The 18,888-nt window shown below is 34.2% G+C and overlaps 1 protein-coding gene across 3 annotated transcripts in view; it reads right to left on the bottom strand.

Moving 5' to 3' along the window:
• Positions 1-11,102: 11,102 nt before the first annotated feature.
• Positions 11,103-18,888, bottom strand: part of LOC110443898 — a 36,537-nt gene continuing 28,751 nt past the window's right edge. For 2 of the 3 annotated variants that reach the window (XM_021488355.1, XM_021488353.1), the window contains exon 7: positions 11,103-13,323. In XM_021488355.1, coding sequence (XP_021344030.1) covers positions 13,247-13,323 — 77 coding nt within the window. In that variant the 3' untranslated portion in view covers positions 11,103-13,246. The remainder of the gene's footprint in view (positions 13,324-18,888) is intronic. The other variant, XM_021488354.1, reaches the window with a different exon arrangement.

Raw genomic sequence — 18,888 nt, 5'->3', positions numbered from 1 at the left:
ACAGTAGGAAATCTTCCAAGATCATGTTTTCTATTTAAAATTTAGTATTCTGTTTTGATAGAAAATCAAGTTGTACCTGAACCACAGACTTCAGCTGTTTCACATACAATACTTTTCATATGTATATAAAATACTTTTAAACGTATCCTCTACCTCGATAATCTCAATATATAAAAGCCTGACATTGGTTTAACGTATTCTGCTATTTTGTCGAAGTTAGCTATTTTCGTTTTATTTTTTTCTCATTCAAATTATCAAATTGGTTCCAGATTTGGGAATAGTTAAATAATTCGATAAGATATCCTTTATTCTATTAGTCGCTGGTGGACTTGACCAAAACAACTAAATCATCTGTCCAAATTTTTAAAATTATTTTTGAAGTCGTTAACATGAATGTTTAATCGGATCGGTTACATGAAATTTCCTTTGGTGAGACTAGTGTACTATCTATGGAAACATGTACTTGCCTGTACATAGATTTCATTGCTGCAACTAGTTTCCTTTTAATACTCAACTGTCATTGTTTATCGAAGGGCTTCACTTCACTGAAAGAGTTATTTTTACATGGGGACCACAGAAAAAGAACCAGGTGTTCCGGAAAGGAAAGCGTCTTCTGCTTTATCGGCGACATCTTGATCAAACCCAAGTAATGTCATGTCCTCGCATACCGAAGTAGGGTAGTTCGAAACAACAAGGCAAATAATTAACATAATCAATAAAATCGTCCTTCATGCCTCACAAAGAAATAGCCTATGTCCCTGCGAGACCCTGATGGCAGCCATTACACTTGTCAATAGTCTTCATTAAGCTGCACTCATGTGTTGTTAGTCTGTCCGTCAGATTCCAACATCTATCTCAGAAGTCATGATATTCGAACCAAGCTCTTGAACATCGACTCAACTGCGAAATATATATATCCAATATAACTAAAAAAAAAAAATTTTTTTTTTATTTTTATTTTTCAAATTTTTACATTAGTATATACAATACAGTAACAATATATATACATAACATGACATAACACAAACATATATATAAAGACACACTCATTCATTATCATACAAACATCAATACAATTATCAGAAAGGAAAGGTAGGATTGTTGAAAATTTGTATTACATTTTGAATTTCTTAGCTAGCTGTCAGTGTGAGCGTAATCAATATTTACATTTACTCAATATAACAATTATATTTATAAATTGATAAGTTACTTATGGTAAATCAGTCGTAATTTCAAGTTTGGGTGTTTCAAAAAAAGTTTTGCCATTTGGCCCATTCTCTTTGAAACTGGTCTAAGTAGCTTTCTTCCTGACTTCTAGCAATGTATTTTTGAGGTGTATATGTATCTTTCAGTGTATTTTTCAGGGCAATAATGCAGAGTTCGTTCTTGAGGCACCTTGATTTGCAGATATATTGTTTTATTGTAAAGATGATCATATTATCCACTTTTCTGTTTATTCCATTCTGACGATATGTACCAAAAAGAAAAGATTTCTTATTAAATTCAAATGGAATGAACAGTGAATTCAACAAATTTTCTAAGTTAACAAGTAAAATTTGAACTTTTTCACAGTTCCATAGCGTATGCTCTATCGTTTCAATTTCTGTTTTACAAATGTTACAATAAGGGCTGTCTACTAACCCAACTTTAAATAAATACGAATTCGTTGTTAGAATATGGTGATTAACCCTAAATTGGAACCATTGCAATTTTGTACTTTTTGCTACAGAAAAAGGGAGTTTAAAAATCATTTTCCAATCACCTTCATCAAATTCAAATTGTTCATCCCATTTTTTTGTTCCACTTGCAATTATATCATTTTTACTAAGCACATTATAAAAATCTTTTGTACCTTTCTGCTTTTTAGCAAATATTTGTAATTTTCTTGGAATAAAAGGATAGTCTATTTTTGGATGGGTCAAGTTACACCAAATGCAAAGCTCTTTTATAGCTGTAACAATGCCGTGATATTGTAAGAAATTTGCTCTAACACCATATATTTCTCTTAATTCAAAAAACTGAAGAAGTTGTTGTTACCTTTTTAAGTCAATAACTACTACAACTCCCTTCCTATACCAATCCTTATAAAAAACACTATTATTATCTATTTTGATTTTTTCGTTTAACCATATAGGCATGTCAGAGATCTGTTTTGAATCTGTAAATTTTTCCTCAAGAATAGTAAGATTTTTCCATGCAAGAAAGACATCTTTCCAGAAAAGATTTTTACAGTTATTATGACAAAAGGAAATATAGTCTGATCCACAGTTTACAAGAAGGTTGTTATCAATAGTTGAATTAAAAATAATTTGCCATGTTCCTGTTGTTGAGAGTAATCTTCTAATCCAAGTTAGTTTTAATGAGTCTATAAATGATTTAATATGAATCATTTCGAGACCACCATCAGAAAAGTTTTTAATAATTACATCTCTTTTAATTTTATCAATCTTACTATTCCAGAGGAAGTTATATATTTCTGTATTTATCTTTTTGACAAATGTACTATCAGGATTTGGTAAAGCGATAAATAAGTGATTACATTGAGAAATTAGGATAGACTTTATTATATTTATTCTCCCTATTGGTGTAAGAATTCCCCTACTCCAAGTCTTCATCAAAGCTTCAAGTTTTACTAGTTTTTTATCAAAATTTATTTTTGGAATACGATGTAGATCAACATGAAAATCAATGCCCAGAAGTGTAAACCTTGTATGCCCCCACTGTAAATTCCATTCATTAGCCATAACCTCATCACTATATTTTTTACTCCCTATCCAAACTAATTCATTTTTAATCCGGATAATTTTCCAAAGTATTTTAATTCTTTTATAGATTCTCTAAGTGATGTTTCTGATCCGTCCAGAATTAAAGATGTGTCGTCTGCATATTGTGAAAGTAAAATAGGTTGTTCAGCTTCAAGTACTTTTAAGCCTTTGATATTCTTGTTATTTCTTATTTTGATTGCCAAAATTTCCGAACAGAGGATAAAAATATAAGGGGATATCGGATCACCTTGTAGGCAACCCCTTTTTATATCAAAGAATTTTGACAGATTCCCCCCCTGATTAATTGCCGAATTAGATTTTTTTGAGAAGTTTTTACCCATTTTTTGATACTATGTCCAAAATTAAAGAAATCCAATACTTCATCAATAAATTTCCAGGATACAGAATCAAAAGCTTTTTCAAAATCTATCATGAGTAACATCGCTGGTATATTATTTTCCTCTGTAAATTACATTATATCATAGATTAACCTGGTGTTTTCCCCAATGTATCGCCCAGAAATAAAACCTGTTTGATCTGTATTAATAAGTTTATCTAAGACTGTTTTTATTCTACCTGCTATTGTTCCAGAAGCTATTTTATATACTATATCTAAAAGAGAAATAGGTCTCCAGTTTTTTAGGAATTGACGTGGCTTATCTCCCTTTGGTTAACAAGTAATTATGCCCTGTTTTTGAGTTACAGATAATTCACCATTTTCATAACTATTGTTAATAGATCTTACTACAAAAATACCTAACTGTTTCCAAAAGCACTTAAAAAAATTCGACTGTGAATCCAACTGAGCTAGGACTTTTATCATTTTTCATATTTTAAAGAGTTTTTGATGCCTCAGTTATAGAGATAGGACCTTCCAAGTTTTCAGATTCTGTAAAATTTAACTTTGGAATATCAATATTTTCAAATAGATTGTCTAAGTTAACATCCTCTATAGTATCATCATTATTATTTTTCATAAAAAATGATTTCGTTCAAAATGTCTACTTGATCAGAAATTAAAGTGCCACTTTCTTTTACTATTCTTGGTATAATTTTGGATGTAAAATTTCTGTTTTCTAAATTAAAAAAAGAATTAGTTGGTTTTTCTCCTTCTTCTATCCATTTTGCTTTAGACCTGATTATGCTTCCTTTTAGTTTATGGAGTCGAATACTTTCTAGTTCTCTTTTCTTCCTTTCCAACGTTTCCCAATCTATTCTTTCTGAATCTTCAATATTCTTTATCTCATCTTTAAGAGTATTTCTCGAATGTTTTTTTTTTTTTCCTGTATGAAGGGTATGATTTTGTTTTGCACCTTATATCCATCAAAAGTGTCTCTAAAAACAGCTGTTCATTAATTATAAATTGGATATCTGTATCAGGAATGAGATTAATGCTATCAATTTGGTACACTGAAATAGTATATTTCACTTTAATTTCCTCTATAGACTTTTTGACAAGATCTAAGTATTCAAATTCCTGTAGTAAAGAGTTATTGAACTTCCAAAGGCCCTTTCCTTTTTTGAAATCATTAAATTTTAGAGAAATAGTTGGTAACGAATGATCTGATCTATATCCTGGCTCAATAGTGGATTCATATAAACTGGATAATAATTTCTGATATAAGGAAAAAATCTAGACGTGCTTGTTTACAAGGGTTGCTTTTTCTCCAAGTATATCTTTTAATTTCTGGGTGTTGTTCCCTATAAATATCTACCATGTTAAATTCCTCAGTAAGTTCCTGAAGTTTATCTCTAGATTAAGGTTTATTTATTTGTCTGTAGTTTTCATCATAGTCTTTTCTTGGATTAAGTACTAAATTAAAATCTCCACATATGCGAAAACACTCCTTATTAAATTCATTTATTGTTTCTGCTTTTTTATCATAAAAAACTGGGGTATCAATATTTGGACCATATAATGTAATCAGCGTTATCTTTTTGCCTTCTACCTCTAAATCTAATGCAAGAAAATTTCCTGAAAAACACTTTTTCTCTATTGTTACTTTCACATCAAAGTTATTATTAAGTAATATGGATACCCCTCTAGAATTATACTTGTAAGAATTAAAATAACAGTGAAATCCCCATTCTGCCCTAATCAATTTTTCTGGTTTTTTTTCTGTGAAATGTGTATCTTGAATACAGTAGATATAATATTTTTTTGTTCTCAGGTATGAAAATACGTCCTTACGCTTATTGATATCACCCAAACCTCGACAGTTCAAGGACAATACTCTAGTTCTTTCTACGACCAAGGCTCAAAAAGGACAAATTATTACTCACACTAAGACTCCTACCTTTCAAGATGGTTACAAAAATATACACACCTACAAATATAAAGAAAAAAACCCAACAACATTGGTACAAGAAGTACCTACAAGAGACAGAGACACAAAAAACACATAAAATGAATTTGATGCGAGAAAAAATAGCGTATTGGCAACACACATATTCCTACTCATGGGATAGAACATGTGTGGTGCTCTGACAACAATTGCATATATTACACTAAGCTCCATTGATTTTTATTACAAGAATAATAAAATACATTGTTACGTGTACATGACAATAGTGTACATGTGTGTAATACCTTTTAGACAGTTATCTGGTAAAAGTTAATTGACACATACACTTTTTCATTTTATACCTACAAGTATTTACAAAGATTAGGCTACATAGATATACACATGTGTACATACACCTACCCTCTTACATCTATTTACCATACATTTAAATAATTACAACTTACAGGCACTCTTATTACATTTTACCTATATACATATAGATCCAACCATATCCATATGCACATGTGAACCTGCTTTTACAGATCATACATATATCTACTCTATTAATTCATATGTGAAGAAGATACACACAAATATCTACTCACTGGCTAGACATGATAATGTTTGTATATAGTCCTGATGATATTGAAATTTTAATCTTATTTTACATATATGAACCCATGTGGCATGCCTGCAATTACATATTACAGTCTACAAATGAATAACAAATATGTACATGATATATGAGCTTATATATATAACTAATCTTGCTGCCAATTCGTTATGTTGCATATTACCTTTATCATGTAACAGTACGTAGCTGAAGTCAAGCTTTCCAAATGCCTCTGCTTAGCGGTGAACTATTACTTCTTCGCTCTACCGAATGAGCTGAAGGCAAATTACTTCGTGTAGACTCAGTAACAAATCTATTAAATGTTACACCACTGTGAATAAACACCAAACGAAATGAAAACAGTTTATATTAAAAGCTTTACTAAATCGCACTAGTACCTATGCAGAAAACAAACAAGCACACTGAACATAACCGAACAATCATTATTACTATACCGACAGACATCATATACAGTCAAAACCCATTGCATCTGTAATAAGGTGTTGTTTCATCTTGGTTAAATATGTACTACTGTTTTAGTGTAAAAAAATGTTTAATCGTATTCAATGCATTTTCATGGAACTTAAGCACAAAACATGTCCACAAATTCATAATTAACATTAGTACTATAAAACGTTAATTCACTATGAATTTTTAAGTTTGTGACTCAAGTAAACGTATCTTAGTCAGCAGTATGATGATCAACTAAATCAATATCTATGATGTACGGGCAAAATCAATTTGTGAGGGCCAAAATGTCAAAGGTGAACAAAATAACACAATTCCTTTTCATAGATATACAAAAAAGACGGATAAAGGTAAAAAATTGTAGTTCGAGGTGACGAACTGAATAAGTTGCAAAAAGGATACTACTGTAACAAATTGGAACTCTATCAGATCATTTACTTATTGAGCCTTAAACCGACACCCAAATAAGTAGAAATTAGGTCGTTAAATGCAAAATCACCAGTTGTATCTGGTTGTTCCAATGATTTTGTTCTTTTGTGGATTATCTACATTCTATATAGAATTATATGTATATGAACTTCTAGACAGAAATTACAACCACAGACCGACTATTTCTAAAAACAAGAATTCCACGGGAAAGGATGCTCAGCGCTTTTAGTAAGAATGGTTGAAAGTCGACATTAAACCCGTAATATTTGTTGAACATTAATGCTTCTAGCGTTACCGCACAAATTTGAAAGGAATTACTTCAAAAATAAAAAAGTTCTTGCATTTACTACACATTACCCTTATTTGGCAATAAAAGGGGCATAACTCCACCAAAAATGCACGACATAATTACATCTACAGACCGACTATTTATGGATAAGTGATTTTTTTAAATAGTGAAAAATTCAACGCAATTGAACAATTTGGGATTTCTTTTTTTACATAAAACAGTGCAACATCTTGTGAGAAACGACGAATATGCTTGTATGTATACAATAAATACTTATCACCTTTTCCGTCACATTCAGAGGTAGCATAATTTAGTTTGCATAAGACTACAATCACTTCAATACTTCATAATATACAAATATATCTCTCCTTTTTACATTAACATCATCGAACAGTTTAAGGTATAGTACATAAACTTAATTATTGAAGCGCACATACAGAGACAACCAACCAATTCAAGAAACATACATTAATCACAGACATACACTTCGGTTCTGATGTAACAATGTTCAAATGAATATCGCATTGCTATGAACAATTCGCCCGAGGCAAGGGGAAGAAGGAGGTCATCCCTGGTAATAGAATTCACAGTTTTTATAAAGTACGTTAAACATTTAAATCAATGCAATGCATGTGATTCAAGCGAATCTTGGTCTGAAGAATTCATTGGATGAAATTTAAGTTAACTTTTCCAATTGGAACCCCCATTACTCTAGAATGGATCAAGGTCTTACCACGCACACACTGTCATCACATGATTATATTAAATCCTACCAAGTTGAATAATTTCCCAATTGACGATAAGGAAAATCTGTGGAAAATTTTTAGTCGCGATAGAGTTCGCAGTGCCGTAATGTACATGGACAAACCCAGATATAACAATTGGAAAAGTTTAATTTTGACTTATACATGTAAGAAGCTTCCACTTGTCCCTTTTGAAGGAAAAATGCGTATTAAAAAAAGTCCACAAACTTTGTTTGAGGAAATCATAAACTTAAGTACAATAAGTTAATTCTTCATAATAAAATTAATGTATAATAACACCGGGTAAAAAGGGAGACCTTTCACTACGACTTAATGTTTCTAGGGCAATTATTGGCCTTCGTATAATCTCAATAGGTTAAGAACATTTATAACTCCACTACACATGTTCTCACCAAGGTATCTGCATAATAACGTGCGAATGTTTTATTTTATACGCAGCAATCTGAAGCCTCTCGAAAGACAATGTAGGCATATTACTCTACTCCTATTTTCAAATTAAACAAAAAATCCACAATACCTATGTTTTTACTAATACGTTGTAAATATAAAAGTACAGAAACCTAGCACTCGGTGTCGTATCGCCAATGAAGAATACTTCCAATTTTGAGGACATGGAGTTGCTTTCCCTTTTATTACTGCACAAAACTAGGAAAGATATGTATTAATGATAAATTTCCCTTTTACAAAAGCAAACGTCTCCGCCAGAATAATGCAATATTAAAGCAGGGAGCTTACGAACTGTGCTACAGGTGATGATGTTTGTCAATATGTCAACATCTTCCTCTTACATTACTGTGAATGAGTGTATGACTCTCTAACTCCGGTAAAATGAGCGCAGTCTTCCCTTTTCTACGTATGATAATACATGTATACTGTAAACTACATATTTCAGAGGTATCATAATTTTAGCGGTTTCTGTGTTTGAAATATTGCGCTAAATTATAACTGTGCTAATTGAAGTTTGTAGATATAGTTTCATATAATGTATAAATTGTTAAGTGCGCCCATTCATCAATGCACTAATCTGTCAAAATTCTATCATACGTCAAAATTGCACCCTGCTAAAAATATATATATTTACAGAAACATAAATGATCAAAAGATTTTTAAGACCGGTTTATAGCAGAAGAAAATGGTAGGAGTATCAACCCTAACACATCGTAATTACATACCTCCTTCTTTCTCTCCCTTCAAATTCACGATGGATATTATAAGTACATGTACCAGTAAGAGAGGTGCTATGCTAATGGTGTTTATAACTCCTATAACAAGCCAAGCAACACTGATGAAGCTTCACAAATCGTCAAAGACTAAAAAACATTATTTCTACACAGAAGGCCCTGTGCAACAATCACACAATCCTTTATTCGATAAGTTAAATCAAATGACTTTTTGGTTCAAAACAATAATATAAATCCTTTTTTTCCCCCAAAAGATGAAAAAGAAATGCTGCCATGTTGGTTTACAGCTGCTTAATTGACGGAATTATAGTGACGTCATGATCGCTGTTCTTGCATGATAACCCACTGATTTTTTTTAACGCGAATTCAAAATCGATACAAGGTAGTTCCTGAAACGTACAGAATGAAGTAGAATGGCGCCAATTTTGTTTGAAGATATACAAAAATCTCAGTTACTTTCAACAGCTTATAACAAACCGGGGTTCTGTCACAATCAAGCACGCTTGATGGGGCTGGTAGAATACATTTTTTTGAATAATATCCAATACTAGTAGAGAAAATTTCATCTGAAAATCTTTTACGATTGCATAACCTTCTATGTAGAATGATATTATGTACAAATAATACATGTATATTCACATTTACAAAGTTGTCTTTATCCTGGGCTTCAGTTTATAAGAAAAAATCATCACATTTTTACTCCAGAAAAAGCAGTTATTTTTCCAAATATACCTATCAATCTTAAGTTAATACTTAGAAATAGTAAAGGAGCACAAGACATTTATTCAATATTAATTAAAAATAATGTTAAACCTACTGCTTAAAGAAAATGGATCTTAAATGATAATATAGATGAAGAAACATTGAAAAAAAAAAATTAATGTCCTTTTAAAACTACCACCAACTCCAAACTACAGTGGCTACAGTACAGAATAAACCAGAATCCTCACTACAAACTGATTTGTATTCAAAATTGGCAAATCACACAATAACCTTTGCACTTTCTGTAAAATCCACCCTGACACACTAGTTCATGTGCTATGGGATTGTGGAAAAGTTGATAGGCTAATTGAGGAGCTGAAAACAAATATTATAACTAACAAAAGATCCCAGAGGGATCTTGGCACCCACCTTTGTACCATCTTCATTAGTTCTTTGTTAGTTCGATCTTTTCTCTTCTTTCCTCTAATCTGTTTGATCGAGTCATGTTAACAGTAAATGCACCTTGAGGTAACTTTTGATCTAAACTTAATACTGATGTGTATGAAAGCCAACCTTCAAAGTGAGTTTGTCATTTCACATATTTACTAGTACAGTACTTAATGTGAAAGAAATAGAATCGATCATTGCAATATGAGAAAGATCTGTTTAGTTCTTCTTTTAATCCATTTTGTTTTTATGATCAGTCTCAAAATATAACATACACAACGAGGGATCAAGGGGAACCTACATTTAAAATTTGAGAAAGATCCCTCCCGTACTTCCCGAGAAATAGCGATAACAAACTTTCACTATCAAAATCCAAGATGGCTGCCTGTCGGCCATGTTGTTTATCCGATCAGTCTCTAAAATTGCCCTGCACAGCTAGGACCAAGGGGAACCTACATATAAAATTTAAGAAAGATCCCTCTAGTTCTTCCGGAGAAATAGCGGTAACAAACCTACAATATCAAAACCAAAGATGGCTGCCTGTCGGCCATGTTGTTTATCCGATCAGTCTCAAAAAAATGCCCTGCACAGCTAAGGACCAAGGGGAACCTACATATAAAATTTGAGAAAGATCCCTCTAGTACTTCTTGAGAAATAGCGATAACAAACTTTCACTATCAAAATCCAAGATGGCTGCCTGTCGGCCATGTTGTTTATCCGATCAGTCTCAAAAGTTGCCCTGCACAGCTAAGGACCAAGGGGAACCTACATATAAAATTTGAGAAAGATCCCTCTGGTACTTCTTGAGAAATAGCGATAACAAACTTTCACTATCAAAATCCAAGATGGCTGCCTGTCGGCCATGTTGTTTATCCGATCAGTCTCAAAAGTTGATCTGTACAGCTCAGGACCAAGGGAAACCTACATATAAAATTTGAGAAAGATCCCTCTGGTACTTCTTGAGAAATAGTGATAACAAAATTTCACTATCAAAATCCAAGATGGCTGCCTGTCGGCCATGTTATTTATCCAATCAGTCTCAATAGTTGCCCTGCACAGCTAAGGACCAAGGGGAACCTGCATATACAATTTGAGAAAGATCCCTCTAGTACTTCTTGAGACATACCGATAACAAGAATTGTTTACGGACGGACGACGGACATCGGACGGACGACGGACCACGGACGCAGGGTGATTTTAATAGCCCACCATCAGATGATGGTGGGCTAAAAACCTTCCACTAAGATTTGATAAACAAGAATTAATTTTTGGTAAACATGCATATAAACATACAAAGTTTGATATAGAAAACATCAAAATAACCATATGACATTTGAATTAAAAGCACAAAAGAGCCTTGTGTCTAAACAGAATATATTAATAAATAGAGATGAGTTAAACCATCAAATAGATAACTGGATGCAGTTCCAATATGACTATATATATATATATGACATATTTGTTCTATACATATATACATCTATTGTACTTTATCGTCTCCTCACTGTAATAATTAATCATCAAATATTTCATACATTTTAATTCGCCAGGCTTATAAGTTAAAATAGAATGACCTAGGATTGTTCCCCCATCCCCTATAATGTTTTGTATTTTGTTTTTTGTTGCTTTTTATGTTTTTGTTTTTTTCTGTTTCAGTTTATTTGGTATTGCTCTTGTGCGTTTGATGTCATAGGTTTATATATATTATTTTTGCATCAGTGTCTCCGTGTATATGTCTTTTATATACGTTATCCTTATTGACATATCTAAAATCCATTTTTTTTTTACACATAATAGCATATTAATGCATTCATCCAAACGATTCTGTTTTTTCAGGTGGTAACATGTTACACGAGCAAATATGTCGGATTTCTTGTTTTTCTATTCGTATATGATTACAATTTTGAATCTAGCACCCCTTTCATATTGACAAAAAAATATATATTTTCAAGTTAAGCCTGAGGTTTTCCGAGTGCAAAATTTTAAAAATCTTATCCAGAGGGGTTAGACTTCTGTCTGCATCACACGGGTGTTAGTAGTGATTTTTTTCTTCCAAAATTTGCTACCGTAAAAAAATTTGTAGAGGTGAACTCTCTTCACTGCACCAGGCTTTTATCTAAGGAGCACGAAAATGTGTAACAAATTGATGACTTTACCCTGGTTTCGTGACGTTTTCAGAATAGCAGCGTGTATGAGTTGTCTTTCTCTAGTTAGGTAACGATTGGTTTAGTTTTCCCTAGCAAAATTGGGAAAGATTGAAGTGAAGGATAAATAGCTATCTACCTGTCAATCTGAAGGATATCGAATTGTCAACCGGTGATGGTCAATTCCATATCCTTAGTGTGATCTCACAAATCAACGGTGCCTAAACTGTGATGTCACAATCAAAACTAGAAAGTAAGTATTGCACGGCATTCCATAGTCCCCCATTGATAATGATTTCTTTATTTACCGAACTATGTATTTCAGCAACGACCTACAGTAAAAAAACATAACCTGATACACAATAAGGTAAATTTCGCCAATGATTGATATCACAGGTCAAACAAAAAAACCCCAAATAAATCACAGTGACTTCTCGGGATTCATTTGCACACCAAATCGGGTTATTCTGGGAGAAACGGTATCAAAAATATGCTTTGGACAAACCTTTTCAATGACTGAATTTAGAGGTCAAAGCAAACATCAGTGATCTACTTCTCATAAACTGTCCTTCGCCATCATGATATATACCTGCATACTGAATAAGGTAATCCTGGTGAAATAGTATAGGAGATATGCCATAATTTATCAAAGGGTAAGGTCATAGGTCAAAGAACAGCTTACAGTGACCCTCTTCTCATACTATGCACTCAACCATCCCAAGATGAACTGGCACACCAAATATGTTCATTCACGAAACATAGTATTTAAGATATGCTCCGGACAAAACCCCTGGAAATATGGACAGATGGAGTGCAAACTTGTAGTCTCTCCAACCCCGGAACCCGGTAGGGGTCTATAAGTAATGTTTGTCAATTTAAATGACACTGGTTTTCGAAGTTTTTTGTTTTTGCTCTTTGATCGAAAATGTAATCAAGAAACACTCTTTGGATAAGATGTAGATACATAGATGCATGTAGATAATGTAGTCTATGAGCCCTCCTCTGCGACTTAAGACGAGTCTATGAGCCCTCCTCTGCGACTTAAGACGTGTCTATGAGCCCTCCTCTGCGACTTAAGACGTGTCTATGAGCCCTCCTCTGCGACTTAAGACGTGTCTATGAGCCCTCCTCTGCGACTTAAGACATGTCTATGGGAGAATCAGCAGAAGTGGTTCGCAGCAGACGTAACTACAGGAGCCTTCACATTGTCGTCAGTGGGTTTAATCAGTTCATCGCCTGTAATTCAAACAAAATAATGTATTCATGATATACTGATAATCGTTCAGTTTCCACTCAGAAAGTAATGTTAGCATTACATTTTGTTCTGAAGATTGATGATTTGATAAAATACAGAATGTTTTTATTCCCCCTCAATGGGATTTAAAGGCAAAATTTTCTAAAACATGCAACAGCCTAATCAACAATATATGGTAAAGAAATGCACCGGTACATGTATGTTGATTAATCAGTTACGTCCAGCACAAAGTTGATGCAATTCCACACGAATATATTTGTACACAACACAGCCTTTTGCTACTTATTACTGTTGTTTAGGAACTAATACTTATATTTACTGTGTAGCAGTTATATTTAGTGTATAACAGCTATATTTCCTGTATAGCAGTCATTATAACAGTCAGTGAATGACACTTATATTTACTGTGGTGGTTATATTTACTGTATAGTGGTTATATTTACTGTATAGTGGCTAAACTTACTGTCCATCAATTATATTAACTGTACAACAGTTATATTTCCTGTATAGCAGTTATTATAACACTCACTGAATGACGCTTATATTGACTGTGTAGTGGCTAAACTTACAGTCCATCAATTATTAACTGTATAGCGGTTATATTTAGTGTATAGCAGTTATTATAGCACTCATTGAATGACGCTTATATTTACTGTGTATTGGTTATGTTTAGTGTATAACAGTTATATTTACTGTATAGCAGTTATTATAGCACTCACTGAATGACGCTTATATTTACTGTGTGGTTGTTATATTTACTGTGTAGCGGTTATATTTACTGTATAGTGGCTTAACGTACAGTCCATCAATTATATTGACTGTATAGCGGTTATATTTATTGTATAGCAGTTATTATAACACTCACTGAATGACGCTTATATTTACTGTGAAGTGGTTTTATTTACTGTGTAGTGGTTATATTTACTGTGTAGTGGTTATATTTACTGTTTAGTGGCTAAACTTACAGTCCATCAATTATATTGACTGTATAGCGGTTATATTTCCTGTATAGCAGTTATTATAACAATCACTGAATGACGCTTATATTTACTGTGTTCATTCATATCTTTATTCCTCCAAATTTGAAGAGTTACAAATGACATATATATGGGTTACAAAAATAGATACACAAAATACATAAGTATAACGCAAAATGAAAAAGAAAAATCAGTGGAATCAAACAAAAAAAGTTGCATGATTACACAATATATGAGGTACACAACGATAAATAAAGACATACACAGGACTATATCAAACAGCAAGGGAACATGTATGTAACGACAGGACTGTCAAATTGCCAGGATGAACCAGATATAATACGAATGCATATGATTTACATGTCTGGCAGACTATCGTCGTTAATTAAATGTAAGAAGGGATACTTTTTCAGCATAAATACAACAATCTCTTGCAAAAGATGCGAAAAGGCTGTCCTCATTAACAAATATGTCTTTCATGGCAGCAGATGGACTGCCGAGGAATGTCGCAATTTGCACCTCCCTACATGAGTTAGCAAGAACAACATACACATTCACCGGATAATCGTTGACTATCTTGGTGAAAAGTTCATCACGTAGAGTTAGCAATGTGGGACTACGGCAGTCTAAAATACAATGCGCAACTGCATCTTCTGCAAAGATATTGCACTGGGCACATGATAGTTCACTATTAGGTGGAATACCCCATAGCTTTGCAACGTTTTTACACGTTGTGTTGAGATAAGGGAAACATTTAGATAGGTACCATAGTGGCGAAGGGCTGATCTCACAATGTAGGTGTTTAAATCTTAAGAACTCATCACAAGCATTGAGACGTTCACTCCATTGCGAGGAGTACTCACCTAATACGACACCTTTTGTGAAGTGTTTCCAATAGTTTTTAACCGGGACAAACCCAGTTTGCAAAAATTGGTACAAAAAGTCTTGTAGATCATATTTGTGAAGTATGTTCCAGATGTCTAGAACAAAACCTTTTTCGTTACAACAAATGCCAAAATATACATGAAAAAGTCTCAGTAAGAACAATCTCTTTGCTGTAAAACGTGCATCTGTTCTGCATAAAGCAGAGAAGAATCGAAGTTTCGATAGTTCAATGTTTAGACGTATGGACGTAAGTCCAAGCATACTAAGGACAATATCTGATCTAGTGCGCCGCGGAAAACCTTGAATGAGCTTTGCACACAAATGGTGAACTGTTTCAATGCGATTCCATTCGGTCTCGGAAAGTGAATACCAGAGTTCACCGCCAAAAAGGCTACTTGGCATTACAATTGTTTTATACAGCTTAGCACCGGTCAATGGGTTGATTCCAGTACCAAATAAGTTGCAGTTAAGCAAAGCAAAACATTGACCACGTAGCTTGTGAACAATCTCATTGACATCTGGACAGCCTGGTTTGAACTTATTCAAAAAGATACCGACATGTTTACAATGAATAGATTCAGGGAGTGCTTCGCTGCCGAGACTCCATCTGCGTGTTATCTTTGAAAAGACACTTTTGCTTTCATTAAAAACAATTACGGTAGATTTTGATGCGTTGTAACTAAATCGCCACTTACAACTGTAACTGTAGCAGATGTCCATGAGACAGTCCAAGCCATGTTTACAAAAAGACAGAAGGGTAATATCATCTGCTTGAGTTGGACAAGTAACATTTACACCATGTATAAGTAAAGAGTACTGTGAAGCACATAACTCATCCAGTAAATCATTAATAAAAACTGTATACAGCCAGGGAGAAATAATGCTTCCCTGACGCGTACCTTGGCATATCTTAAACCAGTTAGAAATAAAACCTTGGTGCAATACTGCGCTGTACATATTTGAGTATAATGAAACAATGATATTGATATACTTTGAATTTAGACCTAAACTGTGAAGTTTGAAAAATAGGCCGTTATGCCAAACACAGTCAAATGCTTTGGCAGCATCAAGAAAACATGTAAAAAGTTTACTGTTATTATCACACGCATATGTGATAGATTCATGGACTAGAAATGACGTGAAAGTACTACTTACATTCTTTTGAAATCCATTCTGTAAGGGGTTAGGTATAAACAAGTTTGTATCCTCAAGTCTGATAAGTAATAATTTCTCAAAGACTTTCAGAATCACTGGCAACAGAGAGATAGCACGATAACTATTGGGGTCACTCTTTGGCTTGTTATGACCTTTGTATAGTGTACAGATCAGACCCTTTGTTAGTACAGGAGGAACATACTCCAATCTTAAAAAAGCATTAAAAAGAACATACAAACAGTTGTACACAGTGTCGTGGGCATAGAGTAAATGCTCGTACACAATTTGATCGTGCCCAGCTGCTTTACCTTGTGGTAAACTTTTACAGACCTTTTTAACGTCAGACATAGAAATTTCAACAAAACATTCATTGTTTACTATATGATTGGATAGAATATTGGCAACAGATGTATTGATTTGGTCTGCAAAATTAGCATCAAAGTCATTAAGAGACGACTGGGAATATATGTCTTCAAAATATTCACCCCAATGTATGGCTAGAAGAGCAGGGTCTCTAATGACCCTCCCGCTAAAGTTCATTTCAGCGCCAACAGCACCCGAGGATGACTTACAGCGACTTTTGATGAGAGACCAAAACGATTTTTGATTTACATCCGCACATTTCTCAATGTCGTTGTTGAGGTTTACAATATGGTCTTCTGATACCTGACGATGTCTTTTCCTAAATAGGCACTTTGCATTTTTATAGAGCCTAAAGGTATTGGAGAGGGGGTCCCGAGGTCGTCCTTGAGAGATCCATTCCAGACGCAACCGCCACATATTACGATGGAGTTCCTTTAGATGATTATTCCAGTACGGTTTAAGGAATCTACAGAATTTACGCTTCGGTAACACACGTTCTGAAGTCCGCTGAATGCAATTCACAAGCTCGTTGGTGTAATTCTCAACATCGTCCTCAGAACAAAGCTCTTGCATGTTCACTAACGACGAGTTACTGATGCATTCATCCAGGCTATCGCGATAAACATCAACATTCTTAGAATCTCCAGAAGTAATCCACTTATAAGAGACTCGCGTCAGAGTATTACAACACGTTTCCCTAGGAACAGGAAGAGGAATGTGTAGCTCGCATAACAAAGGCCTGTGGTTCGAAACATCAAGGAAGTCACGATCTAGTACAGCGCATTCCCAGACGAGATCAACTTTTGACGAGTTGATGATAATGTGGTCTATAAGGGACGACGATCCATCCTCCGAATGAACATACGAGTGCAACGGACCGACACATATATCAGCTGTTGACAACGCGCACAACTGATGCCGGTCAATGAGTCTCTGGAGCGACTGACCACGCTGGTTTTGATAATTAGGGATACGTGGACCGCTTAGGCGAGCATTGAAATCTCCCATGAGAATTACTGATCCTTCAAGGGAAAAAGTTGTGCACAAGTCATCAAGTTTCTCAACATAATCCGTAAATATATCCACGCCATACCGAGAAGTAGGAAGATAAACCTGGATGAAATAAAGAATATCACTGTCCGTGACAAGCTTAATAATGGCGATCCTGTCGTCATCAGACTCCACGACAGACACACGATCGTTAAGTCTTTTGTGCCACATTATAGCAACACCGCCTTTACGAGATCGTTTATCCGCAAACGGATGTAGGGAAAAGTCAGATATGGCTATCGACTCGTAGTCTTTATGAATACTACAAAATAGGTGCCTATTTTCTTCGAAAAGCCAGTGCTCCGCTATTCCACAGATATCGACGTGTTCCCTGTTTAATGCGTCATGCAGATGAGAAGCAGCCGACATTATGCCGGTTACGTTCCACGACATTAACCGAATGTTCATCGACATGGGTAGGCAAAACCAAAGCAAAAGGAGTACAAAAATAAAGCTACTAGTACTCATCATCGTCAAATGCTGTGTTTTCCTTGTTACCGTAGAACTGGTTATTTGATAACCACTTGCGGCAGTGGATGCCTTTTGGCCAAAACCCAGCTTCCTTTGTCTTTGGAATATCGGACGAGATCACGTTGACACGCGCAGACACAGAATATTTCCGTTTGCTTTTAAGCAGACGAACAAACGTAACATTGACGTTACGAGATTCCAGGTATGATCTGATATCATCCACGGAACACCTGGTGATTATATTTTCTGTGTAGTGGTTATATTTACTGTGTAGTGGTTATATTTACTGTATAGTGGCTAAACTTACAGTCCATCAATTATATTAACTGTATAGCAGTTATTATAGCGCTCAAGGAATGACGCTTATATTTACTGTGTAGTGGTTATATTTAGTGTATAACAGTTATATTTCCTGTATAGCAGTTATTATAACAGTCAGTGAATGACACTTATATTTACTCTGTGGTGGTTATATTTACTGTGTAGTGGTTATATTTACTGTGTAGTGGCTAAACTTACAGTTCATCAATTATGTTAACTGTATATAGCGGTTATATTTAGTATATAATAGTTATATTTACTGTATAGCAGTTATTATAGCACTCACTGAATGACGCTTATATTTACTGTGTGGTGGTTATATTT

This window comes from Mizuhopecten yessoensis, unplaced genomic scaffold (genome assembly GCF_002113885.1).
Source record: "Mizuhopecten yessoensis strain PY_sf001 unplaced genomic scaffold, ASM211388v2 scaffold716361, whole genome shotgun sequence".
In the NCBI taxonomy this organism is placed as follows: Eukaryota; Metazoa; Mollusca; class Bivalvia; order Pectinida; family Pectinidae; genus Mizuhopecten; species Mizuhopecten yessoensis.
This window is presented reverse-complemented; position numbering and strand designations above follow the sequence as displayed.